The sequence below is a fragment of the Hyaena hyaena genome, unplaced genomic scaffold (genome assembly GCF_003009895.1).
Source record: "Hyaena hyaena isolate Hyena2069 unplaced genomic scaffold, ASM300989v1 scaffold_176, whole genome shotgun sequence".
In the NCBI taxonomy this organism is placed as follows: Eukaryota; Metazoa; Chordata; class Mammalia; order Carnivora; family Hyaenidae; genus Hyaena; species Hyaena hyaena.
Genome location: NW_024080809.1, coordinates 751,807 through 773,885, shown reverse-complemented (window position 1 = coordinate 773,885; position 22,079 = coordinate 751,807). Strand labels below are relative to the sequence as shown.

Genomic DNA, 22,079 nt, shown 5'->3' with positions numbered 1-22,079 from the left:
TCCCGGGGGGGCGGGGAGGCTTGGTTGCCCCCTCTGACTTCCTGTGTGATCTCTGGCAAGGTGTTTCTGCCTGAGCCACAGACAATGGGAGGGAGTGATCCACGTTCCCTCCCCCCACCCCCCGCCCACTGGCCTGGTGCTCACTGGGCATCTGATCTGCACACTATCCCTGGGGAAGCTGGGGCTCAGAGAGGCAGAGGAACTTCTCAGCTTTGCACAGCCGAGGGAGGCAGGGCTGCTGGGCACGGGGCACTTTGACAGATCAGGACTCTAGTCCCCGGGCCTGGACAGATCTGCACCGGGGAGGCCAGCACCCCCTGTTGCTGCTGGCAGAGGGGGGTGCCCACTGCCCAGGAGGTGCTCACAGCTGAGAATTCTCTCCTCCTCCTGCCGGGTTGGGGTTGGGTCCCCTCTCCAACCACCTGCCAGGTCAGGCTGACTCCGGCCCCGCCTGCCACTTCACCCACCCGGAGGGCAGGCATCTGGGGGTGAATGTGCCAATAAGCGGCGAAAGGACTTGGTGGCTTCTGGGACTCACAGTACGCTCCCAATAACATGGGGGGGGGGGCACAGCCACTCTCTGCTTCCGGAGTTCGGGATCTCTGTTCCTGCATGTTCCCCGTCCCTCCCCCACTGTGGTCCCTGACCCCGAGGACCCACACTTTTCCTCTGCTCTGTCCCAGAGGCTGCGGTCTGGAGGCAAAGCCTCACCCACAGATGCATGGCTTGACCTATGTACTATGTAAATTTTTCGTGAGCTAGTTGCAAAAATTTAAAGTTAGAAAAATTCACAGAACAACCTGGGTTTCCAGCCCAAATGGTGTATTCTCAGACAGCAGCAACTGGCGGAGCTCCTGCCCACCGGCCTCCTCACTCACATCCCCCCGGCCCCACAGGGCCACAAGGGACCGTGGCTGACATTTCTTGGCTTTGTACATTGGACTCATCTCGGGGCTTTAGAATCCTGAGGCCACAGGCCAATTTCTCAAGCATCTCTGGGGTGGGACCACAGCTCCCGTAGGGATTCTGGTGAACGGCACAGGGCCCCCATGTGCAGGTGGCTTAAGAGCCGTGACTTCCTGTCCGTGGCTCTCAACAAGAACCCCACCTTGTGACAGCCCGGCCTCATCCTGACCTTGCTCAGAAGAGAGACCCTCTGTCCGCTCTCCTGGGGACTTGCCCAGAGGCCCAGGACACTTCAGATTTCTCCTGGTGTGATGCCCAGTGTGTGAGTCCCGCATCCTGGTCTTGGCAAGAAGGCCCAGTGTGGCCACAGCCGTGGGGCCCGGGCTGCTGCCTGCAAGGGAGATTCACTCCTATATATGGTCACCCGGGAGTCCCATTGCTGAGCTAACGTGTGACCTAATGTGCTGACAATCTCGCCCAGTCTGGGGCCCAACTCAGGGAGGGCCCTCCCTCTGGAGAGAGCATCCGCTTTGGGGCAGAGGGTCTGGGAGAAGGCAGATCGACAGCGTGGAGTGCAGGGCGGGGACAAGATGACCCAGACCCACTACAGCAGAAAGGCAGCTCCGAGACCCCCTACCCAACTGTGAAAATGTCCGGCTCCCCGCCGATGCTCTGTGTCAACAAGGAAACCCACGAGCCTCTGTCGCTTTTAAAAGTTCTTTTAATATAGCATGAAAAGGCTATATTGCTATAGGCGAGCTGTATACACATTTCCAGGAATAAGGCACACAACGGAATGCCATCCCGAGGGCGGCCGTTCGGAGACGCCGGGAGCCTTCTCCACGTACCCTCCGAGCCGGGCCCACGGGTTCTGTTTGTCTCTTTAGCTGGACACACACATACTAACAGATACAGACACGGACAGGGTCACCACCCGGGAGTGGAGGAGGTCCAACGGCGAGGCTGGCGACAGGCAGCGACGAGCCCTTCTGCCACCAGCCCCTGGGGGACGGCTCAGCCACCTCCCTGAAGGCCGGAACGCCTCCCAAACCTCAGGGTTAGTTGTTGCACTGGGCTACAATGTAGTGATGTTGGATTAAATATTCACTTAGAGGAGATTCAAGTCTATTAGATGTTGGAGGGCAGGTGTAAGGGCTCCGGGTGACAAATCCAAGTTCAAAGAGCACGGGGCCCAGAGGCGTGGCTCAGATGGCAAAACTCCGAGGAAGGGCCGCGGAGAAGTCTGCCTCCCGTTTCTTCTTCCCTGCTGGGCCCTGCTGACCCGAGCCCCCCACCGGGCCGAGGAGGCCATCTTTGGTGCTGGCCAACCATGGAGGGGCCAGTTAGCGATAATACGCTGGCTCTGTAACACTGATAGGCCCCTACTTCCCCCGGCCGCTCCCTGCCCCACTACAAAGTTAATAACCATAAAAAGAAGATAATAATAAGAAGGTGCAAGAGAATGGATTACAATGCTGTGTTTGTTATCCTCAGCCAAAGAGGCTCAAAGGGGTCACTATTCCCTTTTTGGCTACGTATCTAATAATAGCTTCCCTTAAAAAAAAAAAAAAAAAGCAATACTTTCCAAAATACACATACGTATAAATACAGGACACGAACATATTAATAAGTCTAAGCACTTTGATAATATGCTTGGCTACTTAATACTGATATTTTCATCCAAGGAAAACAACACAGAATAACAACAATATGGCTTAAAGAATTGCAAAGATTTTTTTTTCCTCATCAGAATTATGTACCAACTTCATATAATATTCTACGTAGACAATATTTCCTTCTTAATGTAGTTCAGTTGCATACTTTTTACAGATCAAAGCATAGTAAAAAAAAAAAGAAATCAAACCCAAAACAAAAAGAAACAAAAAAAAACCCAACAACAGGAAGAAAGAGAAAAGTTCTCACCATAAATATTTTCTTGCAGCTCAACCAGAAAGGTTTGCAAAATACTTCCAGAAATCTTCATTTGATATTCTACCACCCTCCTGAAATCTCCAAAGTTTTGAAAATGCCTTTTTGTTTTTTTAATCTCAAAGATCAAGCAATTATATTTTTTCTTTTTTCTTTTCTTTTTTTTTCTTAAAAAAAAGGCCCCTCAAATATATACAGACAAAAATCACTGTGAAGACTTTTCGGGAGAAGGTAACAAATTCAGTGTCGTGAGAAAAATTGGTAACCGGAAGAAATTTTAACATCTATGACTTTTCTTTTCAAAATACACACATAGTATTTTTCTTTAAAAAAAAAAAAAAGAGGAATCGTGTCAAGTATAACTCAAAATAAATACAAATTCACAAGTAGAGCTATCGAATACTTCGTATGGGTTAAACACTGTTATCTCCCAACTAGACCACTAGATCTACTAACTGCCAGCGATTGTCCCTTTTGAACATACAAACCACACGCTTTCTTGTCTACTGGGCTCCCAGGCCCTCTGAGCACTCCGTCCTCACAGTACCTGGCCTGGACAGCGGTGGCTTCTGCCGCCCACAGACAGCTCCACAGTTCAGCCAGGGCTGTGCCGGAGCAGGGGGTACATGAAGAGGCTGATTCAGGGCAGGAGGGCCTGGACCCCACACCAGCCAGCCCTGCACGGAAGGCAGGAGTAACGGCTGCCAGCTGGACAAGCCCACTGGAAAGGTCACTTTGGGGATGATATCCCATCTCCTACTGGCCCGTGGCAGGCTCTTGGACTCCAGGAGTCTGGAGCCTGGGTTCTTTTTAGGGTGTGGGCTTCCCCCACCGCTGCAGGACAGTCGGCAGGCTCGAGCATCCTGGGGCCAAGATTCCCCACCTCCCCTCTGGGGCCAGGTCCCCCGCAGGGCTGGGTCCCGGTCCTCCCAGTGGAGATGAGCAAGTGCACTGCGCACCATAGCGGACGCTACCTTCAGCAGTGCACTAGGATGACTGACAGTAACAGCTCCTCCGTGGGGACAGAGAGCCTCGGGCCAGGATGGTTCCAGCTCACCCTGACACCATGGAGAGACAGGACCCTGCTGGGAGGAATCGCTCGAGGGGGAGGGTGTTCACAGTGGCTCCCGGGCATTCTGCCCCTGTGGGTGGCAGGGAGGCGGCTCCGGGGCTCCGGCTGGAGCTAACACACTCTTGGTGAGTGCTCAGAGCGCATGGGCCCCTGAAATCTACCCTGCAGCCCCCCTCTACCCCCCCCACCCTGCTGCAAATACACTCACTCCATCTCATCGACGTGCTCCCTGGACCCCTGGTTAACACTTCACGGTAACTCCTCAGTTGTACACAGCATTTTCATTTGAAAACAAAAGGCGATCGGGCACCCATTGGGTGACCTTGAGCCATGGTAAACACTGAACTTCAGGCCCATTTCATGGTCTGATTTTTTTTTTTTTTCCCACAGAGGCATAATGTTGGGGCAAAATCAAGTGACCCAGTCCTGACAGTTGGCATTCTCCCTCTCCCTGGGAGAAAGGATGATGGGACAATAAAATTAGGACTTCTCACAGGGGAGAGAGAAGAGAGGCGAGTGCGATCCCTCCCGCCGGCCAGGACAATGGTCTGACCAACGTGACTTGCCCAGAGGCCTCCCTGCTCCCTTGGGAGGTAGGAAGTCATTGTCCCCATTTTATAAACGAGAGGTTCTGTAGCTTACATCATGTGTGACAGGGGATCCTTCTCCCTCACTTTTGCAGGGATGGGGGGCATTGGGCAGGGCGGGGCTGACAGGAGGACTGGCGTCCCTCAACTCTGTCCTAAGTGATGACTGATGGGTGGCGGTGTGCAGTCTGGGACTTGGATGGCCTCTCCGAATACGGCTCCATGTGAAGCCCAGCACTGAAACGGGCCTCTGGTCTTTGGATCACGCAGTCACAGAACTAGCGGGGAAACTGAGGGCCAGAGATGACGAGTTCTTCCCAAGGCTGCGTAGTGTGTCAGCAGCAGGGCCAGCACGTGAACCTGTCTCCAGGACACCAGGCTCGCGTCCCTCCTGACAGACTGCCTTCCCCACGGGGCCTCGATCGGGGGAGGGGGGGTCCTAGCATTGGGGGGAGGTGACGGAAAAGGGTAGGGAATGGGCCTGACCAAATCCAATCCCAAGTGGAAAATGTGTGGCGGGGGGCAGGGGAGGCATTGTCTGATATGCTCCAGGTCACACCGTGGAACACTGTCCTTGACCTCTGGGTCTAGGGTATGCAATGCGAATGATGTCCGAGGCCGTCGGGTCTGGGGCTCATGATGGGCAGCGGGCAGAGGTGCCCACTCCCAGCAGCTGCTAGAAAGGGTGTCAGCTCGCCAGGAGTGCTGACACAAACAGGACAGAAAAGTAGGGCTTTCTGAGGGCGGCTTTGCACTCCAGGCACACTAGAAGGTTCTGGGTACAGAAGGAGGCCTGGCTGGTCTTGGGGAGACTGTCCCCTGCAGGCTTTGGGATTCACAGTAAATTTAGTGCACTTGTGGCCAATACAAGGCTGCTCAGCCCAAAGCGAGTCTCAAAGGAAGGGAGCCTGCAGGGGATGCCAAGGGCTTTAGAGGGTCCTGGTGCTGCCCTCTCCTCACCCTTGCCCCTTCGTGCAGACCCCAGGCCGCCCTGTAGAGGGTCCCAGAGACCCGGCTTTCTGTGGGAGCAGCTATGTCAGTAACACTGTTTGTCAACACACACGAGACAAGAACGTAAGACGCCCCCTGCCTGGGCCGGTGAGGCTGCCCCCACGCATACGCGGGGACACCAGGCAGCACGGAGGGACACAGGGAGGGGGCGTGGTCTCTGGCTGGCGGGAAGGCGGCGGTGGGCGCAGCGGGCTGGCAGCCGGCTCATTGCACTCGGCGGCAGTAGTAGCCCAGCACCTTGCACTTCTCGCACAGGTGCTGGGGATGCTCCTTGCTCTGGTCGGACACGTCCAGGCCATCGGGCTTCTCCAGGGGTCTCTGCAGAGAGGAAGGAGGGAGTGGAGAGAAAGACAGAAACACAAAGAGAAGCAGGGGGAGTGAGACAGACGCAGAGAGAGACAACACCAGACAGACGTACAGACAGACAGACAGGGTAGGGATGCCCAGAGAGCGAGCCTGTAGTCACAGGCTTTGCCTAGGTGCTTGGACCCTTCCTGCCTCTGGCCTGTTGCAGGTGCGTGTCCTGGGCGGGGCCCCGCAGTAGGAGGGGCTCCTGGACCCGAGCAGTCTGGACACTCTGAGCAAGCCCAGGACAGAGGGCAGGCAGTGGGGCACAGACATTACCCAGGTGAGGAAACAGAGGCCCAGAGCAAGGAAGATCCAAGCCCAGTCTCCTGATTCCCCACACACCCAGAGCTCCTCCCCAGGCTGCTTGTTACCCCCGTGCTTCGGGGTGGGGGCAAAGGAGCCCTCAGCTCGGTGAGGTTAGCAGCCAGCGCCCCTCAGCCCAAGGCCCGGTGCTTTCCGTTGAATGGCCACATGAGCAGAACTTCACTACACGATTTTAGGGAGCCTCAGTTGCACCTCGTCTGTGGGGTAGCGGGGGGGAATCAGGTGTCTGGACGTTTGTACGCTAAGCAGCGTGTGGCATGTCCGAGAACTCTTCTGTGACATGGGGAGCTTCCTGCTCCCTCTTTCTCTCCTGTCCTGGTTCTCAAAAGGCAGGAAAGACTTATTCCCCTGGAAATTCTGTGGAGGCTATTAGGCACACCTCCTGAGGCAGTTTTGTGGCTGGCAGTCGAGGCCCCAGCCCAGAACCCCCACTCTGCACGGATCTGGGGGGACTCAAAGGAAGCTGGTCAGGGCCAGCCGGGACCCACATGCTAAGGAGAGGGGGCAGGAACTGAGACTGGTGTGAGGCCAGGGAGCCTCGGTGCCAGTGACTGTGACCAGGGACAGCCCTGGAGGGAAGCTGAGGATGAGTGCTGCCTCCTGGGCAGACCAAACCTCTCAAAAGTAGTGCACTGGCTTTACGCGATACCTGGCCTGAAGCCAACACTCACAGCTCTCTGGGACGTGGAAGAGTCACATGGGGTCTAGATGAGCCACAGGGACTGCGGATGGGCAGGGTTCTGATCCGAGAGTCATACCCATCTCTGTGCTTTCAAGCCTAAAGCCACACAGAGACAGCCTGCAATAAAGGACAGGAGCCTTGGCCTTGTCTCAAGAGGCTTTGAGATGACCGGCATTCCTGGCCAGAGCAGAGGAGAAAGAGTTTGGCTTTGTGTCGGATATGGGCTTGAACGACCTACAAGCTGTGTGGCCTTGGGCAAGTCACCAGATCCCTCCGATCCTTGGCTCCCCGTCTGCAAAAGGGGACACTGATCACACTTTTCTCACGGGGTCATTACATCTCAGTGAGTAGAAAGCGCGTAAGCGCGTAGCAGATAAAAGCTATTAATGTTGCTTGTAATGAGTATTCATGGGAGGGGGTACCACCAGGTAAAGGGTCACTGAAGCCACGATCCCTAGCTTGAAGGCCTCTGAAGGCCCCATCACCTGCTCCCCCAGGCATCTCATGAACACCGACAGCAAGCCATGGACAATCCAGGGCTGAGGAGCTCCCTGCTGGCTGAGCTCCCTGGCTACCTACTTGTAAGGTGGTTGTGAAGAGTACATCAGTTAATAAATACACGCAAAGCAACCTGGCACACGAAAACCAAAGTGTTGGCCAGTATTAATGTCACGTATCCTTGCTGCTATTATTAGTATTATGTAGGACTGGGGGCAGGCGGGGAGCGGGAAACCAGCTGAGTCCCGGTGGAAATGCCCCTGCAATATCCTCTCCATCCCTCCTCCTTGGCCGTGACCTTGTCCGTGTCCCTCCCCCTTCCCTCCCGGGGTCGGGCTCTGCTGAGCGGAGGAGCACAGCATGGGCGGGGCGGGGGGGGGGCGCCAGGATGAGTCCCCTCCATCCCTCCTCCCTCCGTGGAAGGAAAACATTCAGCTGCTGGGATAGATCATCCCAGGGCCGCCCCCACCCCCTGCAGGGAGGCAGAGCCCTTCAGTGTTTTCTTCTCCTGGGGCGCAGGGGAGCTGCAGCTGGAGCCTGACGGGAAACAGATGTGGCAGGGGAGGCAGGAGAGGGACGTGGAGGGTCCTCAGGGGGTGGATGCCGCACAGGTCAGCGCTCAGGGGGCAGGAGAAATGAAGCAGCCCCTCTCCGCCGTGGGGGACTGGACGGCGAGGGCTCCGAGTCTTCCTCTCAGCTCTTCAAAGGCCCCTGATGGCTGGGGAGTGGGGTGAGGGCACTCCCTACCTCACCCAGCCTGTAACCCCCCAGAGACAGAAGAGCCAGGGGAGCAGTTCGTGGAGCCCGGGAGAGGAGACCGGGGATGCTAGGTGCTAGGAAACTGGGTCCTAGGCCCCCTTCACACTGCCTGGCTGAGGGGCTAGCTCAAGCCCTATGGTCTCCCCGGGCCTCAGTCTCCCTGCTGCACACAGTAGGGCTCAGCAAGCAGAGCTGACTGACAGAGAAGGGAGGAGCAAAGCCCATGTTTCAGAGGCTCCTTCTGGGATGGGTACCCCTTCCAAAGCACAGTTGGCCTGGGGATGGTGGCACAAGGCACGAATGGGCCTCTTTGTGGAAGGGGCGCGGCGAGGAGCCCTGCACTGCCGGATGCTAGGGAGCCACTGCAGGGGAGCAGGCACCCTGACCACAGCCTGTGGGTGGGGCCCTGTTTCTCCACTCAGGTTGCAGAGGGTATGAGTGCTCTAAGGACTGAGCGAGGCTCCCAGACCCCCAGCACAGACCCAAGCCCCAGCCCGCCTCCACCGGCACACCTGAACTCCCTTGGGGGGCCCCTCCCCAGCCAGCCTCTGTGACGTGGCCTCCCTGCTCCCCCTTCCCTCCGGCCCCAAACTTGATCCTTCTTCATGAATCCCAGCTTCTCCTCTGACCTTGGGTAAGTCACTTACACCCCCTGCCTCTACTTCCCCCTCTGTAAAATGGAAAGACAGCAGTGCTGACCTCGTGGGGTAGCTGAGAGGATAACAGGTATGAAATACTCTTAACTTTCCCATCCTTGCCCTCTCCCATCACCAGGAGCCGCCTGCAGCCTCCTCTCTCTCCCCCACCCCCTCCTGCTCCCGGGAGACCAGTGAAGACTTCTCGCGGCTGAGCTGAGACACGGACTGACACCTGCCTGGCCTCCGGCCTGGGCCCCCAGCACTTCAACAGACTGTCTCCACACACAGTTGCAAGTTCAACCCCATTTCCCACCTGGGGACCTTGGGAAGAGCAGGGGGCTTCTCAGGGCCCTGCTTCCTCCCTGTGAAACACTGATGAACAGAACACCCCATTTGAGGACAGAGTATATATGAGGGGCATGTAGGGCTCAGCACATGGCGCCCAGAGGATGATTCAGGCCAGGGTTTCCCTAAAGGCCAGTTGCTAACCCTGTCCGATTGAATCCCGTCTCTGCAGGTGGAGAAAGGAAGGCCTGGCACCCCTGAACTTGGTCCTGCTTCAGCACCTGCACAGATCTGGCTCCGGAGTAGCCCTCAGCCAAGTGTGCCCACGAGAGAAGGAGTGAACCCCCCTGAACAGCACTGGCCACACCCAGGGGCCCTGGGAGCACGGAGTTCAGCCCGAAAGGCAGTGTGATCATAGGCACACGTGGCGGGAAAGGTGTTTTGGACTGGGGTCTCCCACCTCAGAAATTGCCGGGAAATCAGGAACCAGGACGCTCTGTCTCCTACTGCTGGCCCCATTCCCCGGATGTGCTCCCAAAACACTAGGCCCACCCACTGGGTCATCAGGCCTGTCTTAGCCCTCCTGAGCCTCGCTGCCCCCTTAATGCCATTAGGATGTGGGCCAGGGCCCACCTCTAAGGAGACCCCCGTCTGCTGGACCACGATGGCCCCAGCTTTGAGTCTGTTTGTCCTCCTGCCGCTGCGTGGTTGATGGGAACCACGGAAACCCCGTGGGGGGGGGGGCGATGGGGGGGAGGAAAGGTCTGTAAACAGAGGCAATGGAGGCCAGCAGGAGGGTCATAAAATCACAAAATGTTTCAACCAGGAGAATCCTCCCAGATGGCTCCCAAGTGCTGCTAGCAGGATAAAGCCCACACTCTACGCCATGACCTCTGAGCCAGTCCCAGGTGGCCCAGCGCCCACCCCCCACCTCTGCTTCGCCCCTCAGCTCCCCCAGGGCTCTGTGCCTGACCCTGTCCTCCCCACTTCGCACAAGCTGTTCCCTCCCGCTCGGCCACCCCCACGCAGCCCCCTGCAAATCTCCATCACAGCTCAGCCAACATCAGTGCCTCGGGGGAGCCTTCCCCAAGAGCCTCAGTGGCCCCCCCTCCCTTCCTGGCCTGCCTCCTCCACCCCTCTGCTCCTGTTAGCTTCTTGGTGACTTGGCCCACACAGGGAGGACTGGCCCCCACCCTGCTCCCCGGTGCCCCCACGCCATCGTCAAGGTGATCTTCTCTCTCACTGCCCCCCTGGCCGCACCCTGGACTTGTTCTTCAGAAACCTGCTTTCTGTGCAGCTCCACCTGGTCTGGGCTCTGCCTCATCCACTCCTCCCATCAGGGCCCCTCTGGCCTCTCTTCCCGGTCACCCAGCTGACATCCCAGGATCATGCGTGATCACACTCCTCCAAATATGCCAGCTCTTCGGCCTTCCTCCCTTGGAATACCATCCTGGCAAACCTCTGCCCCATCCACTGCCTCCAGCCCACTCCTGCCCCGTGACCCTGCTGGAGCAAGTCACCGAACCAGGCTGGCGGCGCCAGTTACAACCTCACACCTCCCCGGGCCTGGGACGCAGCTAGGGCCATGTCCTCCTCCGTCCTTCCCCAAGGCCCCCACAGCCCTCCTCACTCTCATTTGTAGCTGAAGACCTCCTGTCCTTGGAAGGGAAGCTCCTCTTCCTTGCACCATTAAAGCCACCTTCCTGGCCACCCCAACGTCCTTCCTGCCTGTGCCCATGGTAAGGCATCGCCCTCTTGCTCCTGTATCATCAGCCCTTTGCTTTCTTCTGGATCCTTCTCACTTGCCTGTGACATGTTCCAGGACTGCCCAGCTCCGTAACACCCACCTCAACGCCACCTGCCCTACTGTGGTGATGGCCGCATCTCTGTGCTCCTCTCTACAGTCAAACCCCCTTGAGCGAGTAGACAAGGAAGCCTGGCCGCACCAACCCCTCCAGCTCCCGTCATCACTGCACAGCCACCGTCCCAGACAACAGGTCCGCTAGGAATCGACATCTCCTGATGTCTGACCTGCAGAGCATCTGCTTAGTGGTTCTCAGATCTTAGTTGCAGTTCAACGAGATATGCCTGTAAAAGTGGTGCCCTGCGAAATTTGAGGACTACCTCCATGCTGCCAAATCTCAAGGGCACTCAGCCATGGCCATTATACTGGACATCTTTGCACCAACCACATCTGCCCACTTGACCTCCAGGACTCCATGCTCCCCGGTCCTGTTCCTTGATGGATCTTTCCCTCTTTCTGAGCCCCCAGTGCTGGGATTCTGCAACACGTGGACTGGGGAATTCTGTCTCTACTTTGTCTACATTCTGCAGGCAATCTCATCCACTCCCTAAGTGCCTCTAAGTCAATGATACCCAAGTACGTAGGAGACGCTGTGATTTCTCATATGAGCATCAAAGCAAATCCAACTGCCTTCTTGACATCTGGACTTATATTTTCAGGAACATCTCAAAGGTAACGTGTATCAGAGAACTCTTGCTTTTATTTGGGATACCTGGGTCTCACCCTGCCCCGCCCCCAGCCCAGGCTGCCCACCTCCATCCACTCAAGGGTGATAGTTCTGGATTCCTGCCCCTCCCTCCTCTTCCACATCCAATCCGGTGACACTTGTGTTGGACGCAGGTCCAAGGCCACCTCCTAGGTTCAGACCTGTTCCAGCATGCATGGGATAGCCTGACTTTCCCACTGGTCTCCTCGCTTTTGATCAGCCAGCCCCATCAAGACGAATATCTGCACACACCCAGAATAACCATCTCAAAATAAAGCTGAAAGTTCTGTTGCTCATGGGTTTCGAGGGAGCACCCACCCCATCCCACCCATTCCTCTCGCTCTGCTCTCCTGATTCTTCACTGAGGTTTGGGCCTTGAGCAGCCAATCCTTAAGACCACAGGGCATTTGTACCTGCTGTACTGTCTTCTTTGGATGGCTGTTCCCCACCTGGGACAGGCCTGGCTTCCTCCCATCCTTTAGGCCCCAAAGTAAACGGGCTTCCCCTTTGTAGCCTGCAGTGAGTAGATCCTCCCTGGAACGAGCTGCCTCAACACCTCTGTCCCCCAGCCCCCAGCATGCCCAGGTGCACCTTGGCCACCAGCCCCGTGCCCAGTGCCCGGTACACTGGGGCTGTCCTGTATACACGAGTCAAATAAGCGAGCAAATGAATGAGATACGTGTTCTCTGGAGCGAGTGCCCTGCTGCTCATCTCACAACAGCACCCCCAGCTCATTTATATAATTTCACCTGGGCTCTGAGGTCCCAGGGTCTTGGTGAAGTTGCTCCTTTACCCTCCTTCCCGGGGAAATGGCGCTCCCTCACCCCTATTTCGGACGAGATAAATGGGGCCCAATGTGGAGAGCTCTAGTCTCATCCTTGTCATATGTAGGAGTAAACCAAGGCCCAATAGGGAGAAAGTCACCCTCCCCGGCAATGTTCTTCAGAGAGCCCCTCCCACTCCCCTGCTCCCGGCACCCCCCCCACTCCCCTGCTCCCGGCGCCACCCCCCCCTCACCTGCTTATGCGGGTACACGTTGATGTGGCACTTGATGCACTCCTGCCCCATGTTGGCCCAGGAGTTCCCGCTCATCCATTTTCTCTTGCACTTGGGGCACTTATACTCGCCAAAACAGCGCTTCTTGCCCTGGTACGGGGTCAGACCTTCACCTTTGGGGCGTGCCTAGAGGAAAGGAAGCAAACATAGCGCATGGGGGTCCACCGGCCCAAAATGATGTCCCTACACCCCCCACCCCGCCCTGGTCTTCCCCTTCAGCCTTCATACTCCATGTGCAGGCACCTTTCGTCCCCATCCGGAAACACCAGGACCACCCCCAGGGCGCACCAGGGATCCCAAGGCTGGGAGACCCTCCCAGGGACACAGAGAAGAGAGGAGGTGCTGGAGGCTACACATCCTTTCTAGATTTCAGGGACCAAACTATGTGATGGTGGCCAGGAATTCCTTCTCTGACTCAGACGTCGTAAAAAGGCCGCCAGAGGCAACATGCACCTGTCTTTGGCCACACGGTGATGTGGCTTAAATGGTTATTGGAGAGGGGCGCCTGGGTGGCTCGGGCAGCTGGGTGTCCGACTTCGGCTCGGGTCATGGTCTCATGCGGTTCATGGATTCAGGCCCCACATCAGGCTCTGCACTGGCAGTGCAGAGCCCACTTGGGATTCTCTCTTTCTCTCTCTCTCTCTGCCCCTCCTCCACATGCACTCTCTTCCTCTCTCAAAATAATAACTAAATAAACCTAAATGGTTATTGGAGAGGCAACGCAGGCACAACGCATGCAACCTGGTACCCGTGAACGTGTGTCTCCCCTCCCCCTGGTCCCGGCCACGGCTCCCCTCCAGGAGGCCAGCTTCGCTTCCTTCGCGCCACCCCGGGGACGGCTCCGCATTTACAAGCACACACAACACGTACACATGCATACTCGTCCCCGTCCCTCAACTGAGGGACACGCTGTACATTCCATTCTGCACCCTCCCTCTCTTACTGAATAAGCTATCTCAGGCTTATTATGATGGTGAGATATACAATAACCCATCTCTTCCCTGCCATCAGTACAAACAGCCCTGCTGCATCCTGTCTAACAGCTCACAGCACGGCGTCTATGCCAGCTCTGTGGGGCGTGCCAGGCGCACGACAGACTGTCTGGGTTCTCCCGCTCTTCCACTATTACAGACGGCGCAACAGTGCATAATTGTGTGTGTGTGTGTGTGTGTGTGTGTGTGTGCACGCGCGCACATGTGAGGGGACACGTGGGAGATAAATTCCCAGAAATAAAACTGCGGAGTCAACGGGTATGTGCACTTTTAGTTTTTGAGGATAATGATGAGCAGCCCCTGGCCCCCGCCCCCACCCCACTGCAAGGGTTCCAACTTAATGTCCCACTTCCTCCCCAGAATAGCTGTCCCTGTTGCCAATCTGAGAGGTAGAAAGTCTTCTCAGAGTAGCTTTGTCTTGTATGTCTTATATTACGAGCAAGAGAGAATTTCCCGTGCATTTAAGAATCACTGTGCTTCCTTTGTTAATGTGTGATGTGTGTGGGTGTGTGTCCTCTGTAATCTTTTCACCGCTGGGGTTTGTTATTTTTCTTCTTGATTTGTAACTGCACTTTATCTATTGAAGGGACTGATTCTCCTCTGCATGGCATTTTTGGTTTTGGGTTTAGCAGCTTTGTCAAGGTATGATTCACATACCCCGCATTTCACCTGTAAAGGTAGAGCATTCAGTGGGCTTTAGTATACTCACAGAGTTTTATGTTACCCTTCACCACAATCTAATTTTAGAACATTCTGTCATTGCCCCCCACCTCAAAAGAAACCCTATATCCATTAAGTCACTTGACAGACTACCTCTACCTTCTCACCCTACCTAGCCCTGGGCAACAATTAATCTACTGTCTGTTTCTATAGATTTCTCTGTTCTAGATAGTTCATATAAGAGGAATCACATAAGGGCCACCTGGGTGGCTCCGTCGGTTAAGCCTCCGACTTCAGCTCAGGTCATGATCTCACAGTTCATGAGTCCAAGCCCTGCGTCAGGCTCTGTGCTGACAGCTCGCAGCCTGGAGCCTGCTTTGGATTCTGTGTCTCCTTCTCTCTCTGCCCCTCCCCTGCTCACGCTCCGTCTCTGTCTCTCAAAATTAAATAAACATTAAAAAAAAAAGAGGAATCACACAAAAATTGTCTCCTTGTGTCTGGCTTCTTCCATTCGGTGTAATGCTTTTAAGGTTCATCCATGCAGGAGCATGTATCAGACCTTTATTCCTTCTTGTTGCCAGATACTATCCCATTGTGTAGACATGCCGTATTTTCTTATTCATTCATCACGTGATAGATGTTTGGGTGGTTGCTAATTTTTGGCTATTATGAATTATGCTGCTATAAACATTTACATACAAGCTGCAAGGTATTTTATTTTATTTTATTTTTTTGCAAGGCATTTTATAAAGTTGGATGAGTTGCCTCAGTATTCAAAAATGGGAGATTTCAGGGGCACCTGGGTGGCTCAGTCGATTAAGCGCTGACTTCAGCTCGGGTCATGACCTCGCAGTCTGTAAGTTCGAGCCCAGTGTCAAGCTCTGTGCTGACAGCTCGGAGCCCGAGGCATGCTTCAGACTCGGTGTCTCCCTCTCTCTCAGCCCCTCCCCTGCTTGTGCTCTGTCTCTCTCTCACTCTCTCTTAAAAATAATAAGCATTAAAAAAAAGTTTTTAAAAAGAAAATGGGAAATTTCACCTAGAAATAGGACCACATTGGTCCAGAAATCTTGCTGGTGACTATCCGCTGAGGCTGGGGAGTGGCCCCATCACACCGACTACACATCCGCGGCGTCTGTTCCGACCAACTGCTCCCTGCATTTACATCACATACCTGGCACTTGCAGGCTTTGGTCTGAGACAGGCTTACCCACAGGTTCTCCACTGCGGATATTCAAAATGTGGGCACTAGACTGGCATCCACAGCATCACCTGCAAGCTTGTTCGAAATGCGTGGACTCAGGCTCCGCCTTAGATTGATTGCATCAGAATCTGCATTTTAACAAGAGCCCCAGGGAATCCCTGTGCCATTAAGTTTAAGAAGCTCCAATCGTCTGGGCTCCAAGGCGATTGACCTCTACAGTCCTGCTCCTCTCCAGCCCGTTCGCGCATAAAGGTCAAGAGCACAGACTCGGGACTGAAATCCTAGCTTTGCGATCTTGCGCAAGTTACACAGAGATAATGACAGGAACCGCCATCCGACTGTTTTGAAGATCACACGAGATAATGCATGTAAAACACTTAGAACAGTGCCTGATACATAAAACGGCAGTATTTGTTATGATTATTGTTTACTAGTATAGAAGAACAGCAGCATACAAAGCAATGATTTCTTCCTTCAGGAACCATGTCTCTTATTCCCAAGAGCCAATACCGCCACTCGGTGACAGCCTGCTAGGATTTCAGGCAACACACTAAAAAGGGACACAGGTACTGAGTGTGTAAACCTAAACTTAGAAAGTGACAACAATACTGTCCTGATCTTTCAGGCCTGCTGCCTAATGTGTCTAGATCTTTACTGGCCTTCCTGGCGGCCGTAATATCCTGGGGAGGAGGTTCAGCCCGAGCTTGGAGGCGGGGCTGGCTCCCAGCACTGGCAGGTCTGAGAGAGAGGCTGGTTGTGCCAAGGGGGACACTCGGCAGACAGTCAGCGTCAGGCTCCAGCCAAATTGCAGCGGAGGGGTCAGGCGTCGAGCTCTGCAGGTGTGAAGACAGCGGGTGCGCAGTGAGCCCTCGACGCCCTTCTGGTGCCCCCCTTCCTCCCTGGTGCCTGGTGCCCACAGCGTCTAAGCAACCCTAGCTTCTCTGGCCTCCCTTCCCAGCAGTCCCGAAATAAATACTAGGTGAACTCCTTCCCTGGCATCTCCATTCATAATGGCACCTACATTTAAAAGGGGGGTGATGGTAGGCATGGGGTGCCTCACCAAGGGTAGCCCTTGAGACTCCTTGATTGAAGGGGGAAATTGGGGGACCACCACCAGCCAGGCCCACTCTGGGATCTGGCTCTACAGGCTTCTTGATTCAGAAACCGACAGGCCGTGCAGCTGGGGTGAAGGGCCGGGGGGCAGGGCACCAGAGGGAGGGGGCCAAGCCATCCTGGGGGTCACTCGACAGAGTGAAAGGTGAGGACGGGGGCAGAGCCGACAATTTGGTTCCCAAAGAGTCTCTGCTTCGGAAGGAAACCCACATGAAAAAGATGATACAGAATGTGCGCCAAAGAGAGAAGCAGGCGGATGAGAAGAAGGACCGAGGTGGGGGGGTCGGAAAGCATCACCGCACCGTGTGAGTAGAAAAGCACTGTCTGGAGGTGCTATCCATCTAGTAGGGAGCGTGCACCGCTGGGCAGGGCCCAGGGACGGGGGCCAGGCCTCCTGCGGGACCAGATGTCCTCAGCACTTCCCCACCCGGCCCTCAGGCCAGCCACGCACACCCCGCTGCGTGGGACATGGCGCACACCCTGGGTGTCACGGCCAGGTGCCGGTGGTCACATTCTGCCTCTGCTGGGATGATCTGGGGGACTCAACCTTTCTGTGCCTGGGTTTCCTCATCTGGAAACCAGGATAATGGCAAGGGCCCAGCTCCCCAGGCCGCTGGAAGGATGGGGTGCACTCATGCACAGGAAGGTGGTAGCTGACGGCTGGACATTACAAGTGCTCAGTGACCATTAGCAATTTCAGTGTGCTTCTCTCCCGGGGCTGGTGCAGGGAGGGGTAGCAGCTGCATTCTGGTGATGCAGAGGCTGCGGCTGTGATTTACACAGGAGGAAAGCCCCTGGAGATGGGAGGGCGCTGGTAGAGGGTGAGCTCGGTATCCCCCAAGATGGGGTAGGTGGCAGGCAAGAAAGGGACTGCGTGAGGTGTTTTCACCTTCTGAAATTTTCAGGGAGGAACCAGGAAAGATAGGGGAGGGCCACGGAAACTCTGGGTTGCTGCGGGCAGAGAGCAAAGGGAATATCATCAGCCCATTTAACAGAAGGAGAGACTAAGGCACGGGGAAGGGGGCAGGACTTGCCAAACAGCTTCTGATGTGTGAGAAGCAGGACTAGGCCCAGCGGGCTTTTCCACAAGGCTACGTGTGGCTTCCCTTTTCTGTCTGTCACCCCCCGAGCGTGTCCCCGCCACAAAGCCGAGGCCTGTACTCAGGAGGAGAAACGCCCCCAGCCCCTCTGCTCAGCCCAGCTGGGCGGCTCTGCCCCGCTGCGGGTCAGAGGGGAGAACTGGCCTGCAGGGCAGGGGTAAAGAGGCAGTGGATGCCGGGGAAGACGGGCCAGTGGGCAGCTCTCAGGCTCAGCAGCGAGGAGCCGCTTCCTGGAAGGTCTTACTCCAAAGCTGTTTATGCTCACAGAGGAGGGCAGGGCCAAAGGGAGGAGGAATTTTTGACGGAACAAAGACTTCTCTACCCCCCACACTTTCCCCCTGCCTCCTCCCAGAAAGGCCGGCCCCTTCTCATAAACTTCAACATGAAACAGACGCTGACTGCCGACGGCTCTGCAGGGACCGCCACCCGCCCAGGCTGGGAAGGATGCCAGGCCTGACCTGCTCTCCTGACCCGGGCCCCTGCCCACGTACCCCTCTGGGGAATCGCATCAGCCCCAGGCAAAGCTCACTGACGCTCGACACGCCAGCCCTCGAAGCACCCTTGACTCTGGGGGCCAGAGAGGCAAGATGCCTCGCTGCAGGACACACGGCAAACCAGGCACTGAGCGGGCAGGTGGGGGTGGCCCTGGACTCCAGACTGTGGCCAGAATCCTTGCAGAGGGCGGCCTGGGAAGTGGGCAGCTGCTGCGGGGGTAGAAAGGAGGACCCTGGCCAAGCAGCAGCTGAGGGCAAAGCTGGGCAGGTTGTGGGAAGGGCCATCCAGGCAAGCCTGCCGCTCGGGAAGAGACGCAGATGATGTTGACACTATCTGGGCACGGCTCCCTGTTTTCTTCCCAGCCGCTCATGAGATGTCTTATGGGTGATGGTAAGATGGTGAGCTGCCCGTCACCGGTGGTATGCAAGCAGAGGCTGTGTACACCGCTCTCAGGGAGGCTGCCGAGGAGACTTCTGTCTCGGTCAGACAGCTGGACCAGATTACTGTGAGGGCACTTGCAAGTCTTGTTGCTGGAGAAGGCCAACCAGCAGGCGCGGAGAGAGGGCAATCCCAGACGCTGCTGCGAGGGGAGCTGAACAGGTATATTTCCTGCTAGATTCCTACAGCACGAACTGGCCACCAGCCTTCCCCCAGCTTTTAGAAATGTCCGTTTCCCCCAGCAAATCTATTTCCGGGCAACCATCCTAAGGAAATCATCAGAGATGTGGACCAACAGGGTGTTCCAGAATGTTCAGCATTGTTTACGATGTGAACACCAATGCCCTCGTTCCCTCAATGACGCTACACCCATTGGATGAATGACAGCAAAGCCGTGAAAATGCTTACGAGGAATTTTTTAAGAGTTTGGGGAAACGTTGGTAAAGAAAACAAGACAAGTGATAGGATATAGGCTGCTCCCCGAGTAAAACTGTAAAAAAGAAAAGTGTGCACGGAAAGGGCCGGCAGGAAGACAGAAGCTTTCAGAAGTTGCCTCCGGGGGACAGGATTCTCTATTCTAATTGGGGAATTGTCTTTAATAAGTAGGTGTGACTTTGGTGGTTCCTCCTCCGACTCCCAGGCCTGGGAGCCCCTCCTGCCCACGAGGGGGCGCCCTATGCTTCCCCAAGGTGGTGGCAACCCCTCAGATGGCAACTCTGCCCACACTTGTCCCCCTTTGCCCCTGCAGGCGTGGCCCCTGGGACTTGCTAGACATTAGCCGAGCTCTGGGCGCTGGTTCCGTCGGCCCGTGCCATGTCCATAGAGCGGCCCCGCCCCGGCCGCCGAGCAGACTTCCCACCTCTTAGATTCCATCCACTCCTTCGATTTTGAGGGCAGCTGGGAAGTATCCACACCTGTCACATGACATAAGAGCTTGGCTGGTCAGTCTGCCAGTCGATTTCCCTGCCCCTGTTTCCTGGAGTCCCACCCAGAGTGAGTAAGCCTCGAGGGTGAAGCCTGCTGTCCTCTCGGCCCCTTGTGGATGGAGTCCCTTCTGCGGGGAGAGGACATTGTCGCCTCCAATAGCTTGTGGCAGAGAGTCCCAGGGACCCTGGGCCCCAGAGGGAGCGGCAGCGTGGGCCAGCTGATGCTATGTCCCCTACATGTCAGGACTCTGCCGGGTTCCGCCCCCAGGGATGCACAGGCTCTGCTCTCTGGATACAGGGTTCTGGCTGTGGTCCCGGCCGCGGGCCTCACCCCAGCCCCGGCGGCCCCACCTCTGCCTGCCTGGAAGAGAGCAGCCTGTGGCCAGCCAAGCTCTGGGACACAATAACAGCCACACTCTGGTCAGGGCTCTTGTACTCCTACAAGCACTACCTTATGAGCTAAGTATGATCATTCCCAGGTTTCAGACAAGAACACTGAGGCACGAAGAGGTTAAAGTAACCTGCCCAAGGCCATGCTGCCAGCAAGTGGTGGAGTCTAGATTTGAATCCAAGCCGCCTGACTCAAGCCCCTTCTCGAGTGGCCCTGCAACATGCCAGGATTGCACGAAGATAAGGAACCCTCCTAGCCAGGATGGGGAGACACAGGAAATGGCTGTTACTGTTATGGGACCTGGCAAGCTGGGTGGCCCTGGAGGCGTCCCATCCCGTCTCTGGGCCTCAGATTCTCCACCTCCAGAGGGAGGGTGGCACTGACTGCTAGGCAGGGCCACTGTCCTCCCCGAGGCCCAGAAGTCAGCGTGTGCCCAGCAGCCCCACTCACGCGCCCCTCTCTGCTGAGGAGCGCTGGGCGGTCCACAGTGCATCAGCTGAGAGGTGAGCGCTAGAGCCAGGAGCAGGGGAGGAAATAAGGAGCAGATGGGCTCCTTGCTGGCTCTCTGTCCCACCCTGTCTGCAGGCTGTCTTGCAGCCAGGTGCCTGGGTGCTCCTGGCCCACAGCTGGGAGAGAAAGAGCCCCACGCGTCAGGACTTTGAGATGCCCTTCCCCACAGAGGCTGACGGGGCAGGGGCGATCATCCCAGAAACCCTTGCTCGGCTTCGCTGGCTCCGCCTAGAAAGTTTAAGAGGGTTCTGAGGACTCGTTCTGGATTCTAGGGGCCCTCCCTGGAGGGGGCGCTGCCCCTCTCCTGGATTCCCCTCTCTTGAGCGCCCCGCTTCCCCCTGCCTTCCTCAAGCTCACCCTTTTGCCCTCGGAATGAACAGCGGCTGTGGCCCGAGGCCCAGGTTCGGGTCCTGGTTCTCCCATGCATATCTCCCATCTCTTCACCTGCAAATGAGGGGCTCTTCTGGAGAAGCTCGGACATAGACATTTAGTGAGCACCTACTATGTGCCAGCTGCTTCCAACCACAGTCTCTCCATTTGATGGAATTGTAAACCGAGGCCCAGAGAGGCCAAGCAACCTGTACAGCCCCCTCCCCCCCGCCATGGAGTTGAGATATGAACCCAATCTGCTAGCCCCAAAGCAATGCTTCTCTCCTGCACAGCCTCTCCATGAAATGGCTGTGAGAAAATTCGAGAACAAGTCTGTGCCCAGGAACATGACCCCACCTCTGATCCCCAGCCCCTGGCCAGCAGATCAATTACTCAGTCATTCAACTAACATTTACTGAGCACCTACTCTGCACCAGGCTCTGTGGAACATTCCAGGAAGACAAGCAAGGAATGTTCTCACAGTGGGGCCTTCCAACAAGGTCAGCCCTGTGACCCTTTCTCCAGCTGCAGTCCACACCAGTCACAGATGCCGGCAACCACACACTTTCAGGCTCTGGCCCAAGTGGGGTTCACACTTGGAGAAACAGTCTTGGACCCACGCCTTTGGGCAGAGATGACACTTCACCCTCCCAGGCGACAGGCACGGCGCCAATGTGCATGACACTGGAGATGATCTCCAATCGATGCAACAGCCCTACAAAATCATCACTCTTAACCCTAATGACAGAGAGGGAAACTGAGGCTTGGGAGACGGGCAGTGAACTTGTGTAAAGTCACGTAATTAGTAAGCAACAGGGCCAGGTTCTGAGATCAGGTCTGTCCAGTGCTGACACCCACGCTTTCCTTCCCCCGTGCTCTGGGACGCTGCTTTAGGGACCCTCCAAAGCCCCCCGCACTCACACGGCCCGCGGAGGAGGCCCCAGAGGAAGCAGGGATCAGCGGGACAGGTGGGCTGGGCCACGCAGCCTGTGGGCTGCCGGGAGGGAGGGAGGATGAGGCCAGAGGCCACCCTGGGTTTCCTCTGGAGCCTCAAGGGCCCCCTTGTCTGAGCACAGACGTCCTGGCCACCTCCCCCCGGGGGCCCCCTCCCCTTTCCTGGGTTCCTGCTGCAGCCCAGCCTCCTGTCACCCCTCCCACCCCGTTCCCAGCCCAAAGCCACCGCAAAAATGCCATCCTGATTCCACAACACTAGGGTTTGTCAAAGTGCCGGGGAACAATGGAAGCTTTCACAGTGCCAGGAAAAGGTCTCAGGAAAACC

At 56.2% G+C, this 22,079-nt stretch overlaps 1 protein-coding gene across 1 annotated transcript in view; it reads right to left on the bottom strand.

Annotated features, from left to right (window-relative positions):
* Positions 1–4,106: 4,106 nt before the first annotated feature.
* The window catches only part of ZCCHC24 (zinc finger CCHC-type containing 24), a 59,220-nt gene continuing 41,247 nt past the window's right edge, over positions 4,107–22,079 (bottom strand). The window contains exons 3-4 of the mRNA XM_039240559.1: positions 12,567–12,731; positions 4,107–5,823 (exon numbers count right to left, since the gene is read on the bottom strand). Coding sequence (XP_039096490.1) covers positions 5,710–5,823; positions 12,567–12,731 — 279 coding nt within the window. The 3' untranslated portion in view covers positions 4,107–5,709. The remainder of the gene's footprint in view (positions 5,824–12,566; positions 12,732–22,079) is intronic.